Genomic DNA, 9,185 nt, shown 5'->3' with positions numbered 1-9,185 from the left:
TAAATATCAGGTGGGTGGATGGTAGAAACGATTAACATGTTTAGCTGCTAACATAAAAATTGGAGGCACCTGAGAAGAAAGACCTGGCAATCTATTTCTGAAAAATCAGCCACTGGAAACCCAATGGAGCACAGTTCTACTCTGACACACATGTAGCAGGCTGTTGTTGTTTATGACAAATAGTTCTTTAGGGAACATTTATGTAAATCTAATCATTATTCTGCTTTTGTTTTTGTTATAGTAAAGTATTTCTACACCTTGAAAGGAAGATAAAGATATACTTTGGAATAGATGGATTTTTATCACTTTCTATGAACTAAAGTGATTCAATGTCTCTTTTGGTAAGTTGTTTGTTTTTTTTTTTTAAACATATCTAATTTTGTGTCATTTAAGTAGTTAGATATTAGTGTAGAAGCATAGAAAAGGTGTATTTTGATTGGATATTCTTATTCTTAGTTGTTGTTTTGACCTCACTGACCTGTAGTCATAAGAAATAAATTCTCTTTTGAGATTTTGCCTCTTTCTTCTCTAATATGCATATTCTATTCCTTTATCCCTTTTTATTTCATACATACGTATACCTAGATATGCCTTCCTCATTCAGTGAGCTATGCCATCTCCTTTACATCTTTCCTAAGTTCCTTTTATAAACTTCATCAGACTACGGGCAAGCAAAATAGCATTAAAATAGCATTTGACTAACAACTAACAAAACACATTTGAACCAGTCTGTAATGGTCTGTGTAGATGTGAACTTGCTTGCTGTTTATATTAGATTACTGGTGTCCACTTAGGGTAAATGTTGTAAAACATTTACAAATCCAAATGTATATATAAGTGACATAACTGGTAGTTAGTTTCAGGATAAATAAAAGTAATAAATATGTTCAGGTATTTCAGAAACTGTTGTATTGTTAAGTTTACTCATCCTAGACTAACCAATAGGAACTTTGTAAAGGAATCTGCTCTGTAGCTATCTTGACATTGTTAGCTTATGTTGTTCAGGGTGAGTTTTACATAAAACAGTAGAACTTATCATGTATTCCAAATTAATGTGATAGAGTGCTACAGAATACAAGTTGTAAAAATTCAGCTTAAAATATCAATAATACAGGCTGACTGGGAAAGATAGATGGTGTATTAGTGAAAAATTGATTTCTCCTAAATAACTAACTATACAGTGTTACCAAGTAGACCTATTGGTAGACTTATCTTAAGAAATTTGTTTGGTATTAGTACCTTAATGTTCATATAAAAATGGTTGATTGTGATATGCTTGAAAATAATTTGATATAAAACTCTTTCATGCAATTTGTGTATACTTTTATTATGACATGCTTTTTCTTCCTAAATTGTATAAGGTTAACTTTGCGCACTAATTGAAGATGTGTTAAATCCATGTAGATAATACATTTCTTAATTGGCAGTATGCTATAACAGGATCATGGGTCAAAATGTAGAACATTTTGTGTTCATGGAACTATGTCTCTTTTATTTTGCTTTGAATTAGAGTTTGAAATGTTTATCACCTTAAGAAATAAAATTCATTACGAATACACTCAATATAGTTTGATATAGATAGAAACAGTTCTTCTACTTAGGAAGACAAAGTATTATGATGAAATGTATCAACTTCTGGAGTTAGAACACCAAAAGGGAAGAAAATGCTTGGCATTTCTCAAACTGAGAGAAATGAAGAACATAATTCAAAACTAAAGTTGCAATATTGAAGAATCCTATGGGCAAAATAATGAATGATGCAGGAGGTTTTGAGGGAAATTGAAGGAATACAGAGTCACCATACCAAGAAGAACTGCTCAGTGTTCAGCCATTTTCGGATGTCACATGTAGTTAAGGATCAATGGTACTACAAGAAGTTCAAGCTGCACTAAAGGCATTGGCCAAAAATAAGGCTCCGGGATTCAATGGAATACCAACTGGCATATTTCTACAAATTGATGCAGAACTAGGAGCATTCACTCTTATATGCCAAGAAATGTGAAGGATAGCTACCTGGGTAACTGACTGGAAGAGATCCATGTTTGTTCCCATTCCAAAGAAAGAGGATTCAGAAGAATGCAACAATTATTAAACAATATAATAACATACACAAGTAAAGTTTTTGTTGAAGATAATTTAAAAACAATTGTAGCAGTGCATCAACAAGTAACTGCCAGAAATTCAGGATTCAGAAGAGGACATGGAATGAGGAATACTGTTGCTGATGGATGGATCAGATGAATTTTGGCTGAAAGCAGAGAATACCAGAAAGATGTTTACCTGTGTTTTATTGGCTACTCAAAGACGTTTTACTGTGTGGGTCATAGCAAATTTCTATAGTGAAGAATAGGTGTTCTAGAAACTTTATTGTGCTCTTGCAGAACCGGTACATACAGAACAAGGGGATATTGTTGTTGTTGTTAAGTGCCATCGAGTCAATTCTGACACATAGTGACTCTGTGTAGGGTTTCCGAGGAATGGATTGGTGGGATTGCTGACCTTGCAGTTCAGACTGACCTTGAGGTTGAGTTCTTATCCTACGGTGCCACATTGCATGGCTTAAAATCAGGAAAGGTGTGCATCAACGCTGTATTCTTTCACCATACTTGTTCAGTCAGTATGCTCAGCAAATAATCTGAGAAGCTGAATTATATGAAAAAGAATGTGGCATCAGGATTGGAGGAAGACTCACTATCAACCTGTGATATGTACATGATAACAACCTTGCTTGCTGAATATGAAGAGGACTTCAACACTCAATGATGAAGATCAAAGATTACAGCCTTCAATATGAGTTATATAAAATAAAAATCTTTACAACTGGACCAATAAGAAATATCATGATAAACAGAGACTATATGACTATATTGAAGTTGTCAAGGTTTTTATTTTATTTGGATCTACAACCAATGCCTGTGGAAGCAGCAATTAAGAAATCAAAGGACACATTGCATTGGGTAAGTCTGTTGCAAAGGACCTCTTTTTTAAAGTGTTAAAAAGCAAGAGTGTCATTTTGAAGATTAAGGTATACCTGACCTAAACTGTGACATTTTCATTTACCTCAGGTGCATATAAAAGCTGGACATTTAGTAAGAAAGATGAAGACAAATTGATACTTTTGAATTATAATATTGGTGAAGAATATTAAAGATTAAGGGGCTTCAAAAAGTTCATAGAAAAATTCCATTATCTTCTAATTTCATGAATTTTTTGAAGCCCCCTCATACACCTTAACGAGTCCTGATAATGTAGTGGGTTATGAGTTGGGCTGCTAACTGTAAGATCAGGATTTGGAATGTACCAGCTGCTCTGCAGAAGAAAGATGAGGCTTCCTGCTCTGGTAAAGATTTATATCCTCAGAAACCCAAACCAGAGTCACTACAATTTGCAACCAGCCTGGCTGCACATCCAACACCATATACCATGAACTGCAAGTAAAACAAGTCTGTCTTGGAAGAAGTACAACTGGAATGCTCCTTAGGAGAGAGGCTGGTGCGATCACATCTCCTGTAATTTGGGCATGTTACCAAAAGGGACCAGTCTCTGGAGAGGATATCATGCTTGGTAAAGTAGAGGGTCAGTGAAAAAGAGGAAGACCCTCAACAAGATGGATTGACACAGTGGTTGCAGTGGACTCAAATCTATTGTGTGTATGGAGCAGGAGTGGACATTATTTCATTCCCTATGAGTTGGAACCGACTTGATGGCACTTAAGAAAAATAACATCACACTTAAGAAGAAAAGTATCCAGAGTCAGGAAGGAATAGGAAAGAATAATGAGTAGAAAAAGTAAATGGGCTGAGTGCTGTTACATCGTGGGGATTGCAGTCATTGTTGTTAAGCAAAATGTGTATGAATTCTTGAATGGAAAATCGATTTGCTATGTAAACTTCCACTTGAATCACAATAAAAAGTTGTAGGGTTTTTTTGTTTTTAATGTTCCATGTATAAAATTTGAAAAGAAAACATTAGAGGATCAATTTAAAAACAATTATAATGAGTACAGCAGAATAATACTTAGCTAAATATTCAGAAGAAAACTCAAAGATGATGAGAGGGTTAAAAATTAACCATGAGTTGATGTTAGGACTTCCAAAGAAGAGAGGGCAAAGATCAGTGATAACATCAAGTAAAATTGTAGCAATTATGAAGTTTGTCTTCTGCACACCCAGTTCCTCATTTCTGCTCCAAGTGGAGTGCCTCCAGTTTCTATATGGTAATTCCAGGTACCTGCATGCTGCCCTCTCTCCCTGTCCTTCACCCCAGTCACCTGACCTTTTGTATGCATACAACACCCCAACTTAACCTGTGACTTACTTAAAGCATTTCTGAATTTCCAGGATTGTTTCTGTACTTCACGAACACAAGTTGAATCACTCAGACCTCAGAAGTTGTCTGAAACCAGTCTCCATCAATACTTGGTAAGAAAATGGTTCAGTACAACTAACAATTCTCCTTTGCCTTCTGCAATACCATTCATTCATAGTTCTCCTGTATCTCTTTTTCTCTAGTTCTCTGTTGTTGTTATTGTTGGTGTCATTGAATCAGTTCTGACTCATAGCAACCTTGCATAGGGTTTCTCAGGAGCAGCTGGTGGGTTTGAAGCACTGACCCTGTGGTTCACAGTCCAGTGCTTATTCTAGAGTGCCACACCAGTAGTCCCATCTCACCTATTCCTATGACTTTAGTTGCTCAAATTTCAGATTGTCATGTATTTCCTCCCATGTTTTCTTCAAGCCATGCAGAAACCCTGGGAGTAAGTGAGACTGAAGATTCTCAAATTCTGCTTGCACCCTCAGACTCTTTCCTAGACACCAGACATGTTAGGAACACCTGCCATTGGAGTTTTCAAAGGCAGTTCTTTCTAGTTTGATTAAAACTTATGTCTTCCTTGAAATCTCACTAGCCCATTGTAGTCTTTGTTTTAACTAATGAAAACCGACCTACTAAATTATCTCAACTGTAAATGTTGGAGCTATCTTTATGCAGCTTCTATCCCCACATCTAGTTGTACCAAGGCTCATGAATTGGTCTCTGAAATGCCCTGGAGTCCATTTCTTTCTTCACATGACCCTGTGTAAGGAAATCAAGTATTTGATTAGAAGCAGGGTCTAATCTTACCTGGACTGTTGCAGGTAGACTTGTGCCTCTAACCCTTTAAACACACATTCAACCTTTCCCTGCTACTCAGATCAGATTTCAACACTGCTGCAAATAACAGATCTGCTTACATCACTTTCCAGCTTCAAAACTTCCATTGGATTCCTGAAGCCTGTGGAATAAAATCAGAACTTAGCTTGGTATACTGTTGCTGTTGTTAGTTGCTGTTGTTGAATGGTATAGGATCTAATTTTTGAATTTCAATTCTTGCTGCTGAGTCTTGGCTTGTAATATTCTCTCTTGCTTGCAATGCTTTTTTTCCCTTTCTGTCTCTTAAATTCCTCTTCATCCACTAAGAGTTGGCTCACATATCACATCTGTGCAGCCTTTTATTCCATTACACTCCCATTGATCTTAAACATTCCTGTAAAAGGGTATTTATTGTCTCACAGTGATTACTGTCTATGTCTCTCCAACTATAACATTATCCTAATGAAAGTAGGCATCCTGCCTGGTTCATCTTTATCTCTTTTGGGCAATCTATAACATACAAAGGGATGTCAAAAAGTTCATGGAAAAATGGAAATAGAAGATAATGGAATTTTTCCACAAATTTTTGAAGCTCCCTTGCATTGTTATTATTGTTAAGTGCCATTGAATCAGTTCTGACTCATAGTGATCCTGTATAGGGTTTCCAAGGAGCAGCTAATGGGTTTGAACTGCTGATGTTGTGACTCATGATCCAGTGCTAATCCTAGAGTGCCACACCAGGACAATGTTTAAAGAAACTTGCTTGTTAATCGAGAGTTCTCAAGATACCCCTATCCCCTGCCTTAATCCTTGCATTGTTCTAGAAAGTGCAAGTTGCCTTGAAAATGCCTTATTTGTAATAGGATAAAATATCTCCACTTCATCTTGTTTATAACTTATCCTGGTCCTGTCTTCATTTTTGCCCATTTTAGTTTTCATTCACTGTAATACTTTGGAGTCTTCTAGTAATCTTTCCTTTTATACAATACAATGTAGCATCCAACCCTAGTGTTCACTCAAGTGCTACCCATCGGGTTGAGGTAATGTTCGGAGGCATATCTGTGTTCATCTCCATGCTGTTACCAAGAGAGATGCCTAGAACTTGAGAAACTTCTACAGGTCTTACTCGAATGCTTCAAACCTCAAGGTTAGAGCCATTTTACCTTTTAAGGAGTTAAATATCCCATTTCTACCCCCCACTGGAGTTAGACTAGAATTACGATGTATCTGAAATCTCTTGTGGAGGAATAGGTTAGAGACATTGTACGATGTAAGTTGACACCAGGCTGGAGACTGACTCCTGGTGATAGTGAACCTTCCCTTGGCTGTTCCTGAGCCATACTTTAAAACATCATTTGTTGTCTTTTATATGTATTAAATTAAATTTTACATTAAGGTTTTGTGTTTGGAAGGAAGCCGTGGCTTTCCAAATGCTATGTGCCTGCTATGACATTGGAAGGCTACCTGGTGTCATAATGGTTAAAGCACTTGGCCGCTAATCAAAAGGTCAGTGCTTTGAACCCTCCAGCTGTTCTGCAGGGAGAAGAAGAGGCAGTCTGCTTCCATAATGATTTATGGACAGTCTGGGAAGCCCTATGGAGCAGTTCTGTCCTCTCCTGTAGGATTGCTGTAAGTCAGAATTGGTTTGATGGCAACAACTTGACAGGTTATGACTTTGGAAACCTCTCTAATATGCCAAAAAGCCCATCTTCTTTAATTGAGCTTTGCAGAATGAAAGACTATAATGCTTGAATTGAGCTGCTTTAAAATAATGAAGTTTTAGCACTGTAGTAATTCTCTGAAGGCCATCTAGTCCTATTTCCAACTGAGGCGGGAATGTTCTCTACATTATTTCTGGGATTTTAGATATTCAAATAGGGAAAATTGCTCCATCACAGCAAATAATAATTTAGAAGGGTGTGCTTCACCACAAGTTAATATCTTGCAGGATCACTCTGAAAGCACTGCTCACAGTGCCTTTTACTGCCAAACTTCTGGAACATCACTTCATGTCTACACTTTAGAAATCAGAAACTGAATTTTCTGAAATCACAAATCCCAAGTGAATCCAAATCTCAGCACAAGATCCATTTTAAGCAAGCTCACTAGGCCGATGTATAAACCCCTAGCAGCCTGTATACCACTGTTTCCTTAGAACACATCATCAGTCCATTCTTCTCTCATCGTAAAATTCCACAGGAAAACAAATCCTCATTGGAAGCACTTTAATTTCTAATGGAGAACTAATGCCAAATATCAGAGTACTTGAAATATGCATCACAGTGTTTTTGCTATAAGCAGACATTTGTGGACATCAAATGACCACCTATTTGGTGATCCTGGAATCAAAACAAGGGAAGACAAAATTTAAGGCGTATTTCTGAGATAACCAGCTGGATTTTTCTCTACCTAGGAGATATTCCTTTTTTTTTTTTTTCCCCATTTATCATAGTGTTATTGGTCTAGTTGTGGGTTGTTGTTTTTTTTCAAGTTTTTATTGTGAATTATGTGATCGTTTACTTGGGGGAACATCCTCTTATTTTGTTTCATTGCAATGATTACAGTCTCCTGCATGCATCACTGAACAACCAAAGGGACTGCCCCTGGACTGTCAACACATAGCCCCTCTCCCTCCCTGAGTCTAAAGTCCCCAGCTGCTCCATCTCTCCATGTCATCATCTCTGCCTCTAACTCTAGCGTCACTGCTTCTCTGGATAGGGTCCCACACTTCACTTTTCTCCCTTGATGGTTCCAGGGACCTCTGCTCCTAGACTGCAAAATCTACCACTCCCCTCCTTCTGTTACAAAATGTCTTCCTTTACCTTTCCAACACTCAACAGTCAGACCTGTAGCAGTCATCCACTATTGAACCACAAGAGTCTTAGCTCCATCTCTTTTCATCAGTGGAGATTCTACCATTCCCCGCACCCTCTGGAACTAGGTTCCCTATTGAAAGCTTATAAGCCAGTCACTTCTTGCCTTTGTAGTGTCCCCATTTTGGGTAACCAATGTCTAAGTTGCCCATCCTTGTCGACCCTGTGTACCAAGGGGGTGGGAATGATCTTCACTGTAAAGATTTGTTCCTCCTTTGACCTACTGCATCAACAAGCATAGTTCAAGTTCATCAAATTGTAGTGTATTACTCTTTTTTCTTCCTCTAGTCGAGTTCTGATCACCCAGCCATTGAAGCCAGATCAAGTGGGTACTATCTGAAAGTATGGGTGTTCTTGTGAATCTCCCATCACTTCATATCAGCTGGATGCTTCACACTCTGCTGTGGTCCTCTGTGGCCATGTCCCTGTCCCTGGGCCCAACAGTCCCCATGTCTTGTCATACTGCTGGTCAACCAGGTCTCAATCCAGGTTAACAGGAGCCTATTGAGTGTGGTTGTCCTTAGCTCACAACTTCATTGTTGCTTTTCCCTCACTTCCCCGTATCAGTGACCAGCGTTGTCAGCAAGACCACATGCCTGCTCATGTATTTCCTTTGAGTTTTAGTCTTGGAAGGGGGTTTGTCCTGAGGGCTTGATGGCTCTTGGGAGATTGACTTGCTTGTTCTTGTAGTAGTCAGTCAGATTGCCATTATTGTTTTTGATTTTTCTTGCCGGTATTTCTTTCAAGAAGTATCTTCTGTCCTACTAGCCGCTTCAGGCTGGTCTGCTTGCCCTTTCAAGTGGAAATTTCCCACCTCAGAAGATTCTGGATGCAGATCAGGATTCTACCTATGGTCTCATGCAATGCAAAGACTCCGCAGGAAGCCTCCTTCATTGGGCAAGTTCTAGCCCCAGTTTAGGTATTCCAATCAATTAAAGGCTGAAGACAGACTTATAAGCTTTCTATGGTAATGCTTCTGACTATTCCTTTCTCTCCTCCTCAAGTGTCTATTTTACAATAGTAGGTAAGGGAAACCAAGATTCAAAAGACAGCCAAACATTGTAACATTATTTCCCCACTTTTATCTATTCAAAGCTTGCCTCAATCCTTTTATCACAGAGCCCTGTAGTTCCAAGGTTGTGCTTACATCGTTATTTACTTCTGTCCTATTTAGCCCATGCA

At 38.2% G+C, this 9,185-nt stretch overlaps 1 protein-coding gene across 1 annotated transcript in view; it reads left to right on the top strand.

The window, feature by feature from the left end:
• Positions 1 to 246: 246 nt before the first annotated feature.
• Positions 247 to 9,185, top strand: part of STRADB (STE20-related kinase adaptor beta) — a 22,809-nt gene continuing 13,870 nt past the window's right edge. Inside the window, exons 1-2 of the mRNA XM_006861983.1 lie at positions 247 to 341; positions 4,341 to 4,421. Coding sequence (XP_006862045.1) covers positions 330 to 341; positions 4,341 to 4,421 — 93 coding nt within the window. The 5' untranslated portion in view covers positions 247 to 329. The remainder of the gene's footprint in view (positions 342 to 4,340; positions 4,422 to 9,185) is intronic.

Source organism: Chrysochloris asiatica, unplaced genomic scaffold (genome assembly GCF_000296735.1).
Source record: "Chrysochloris asiatica unplaced genomic scaffold, ChrAsi1.0 scaffold00045, whole genome shotgun sequence".
Classification (NCBI taxonomy): domain Eukaryota; kingdom Metazoa; phylum Chordata; class Mammalia; order Afrosoricida; family Chrysochloridae; genus Chrysochloris; species Chrysochloris asiatica.
Note: the sequence above shows the minus strand (reverse complement) of the source record. Positions and strands in the feature narration are given on the sequence as shown.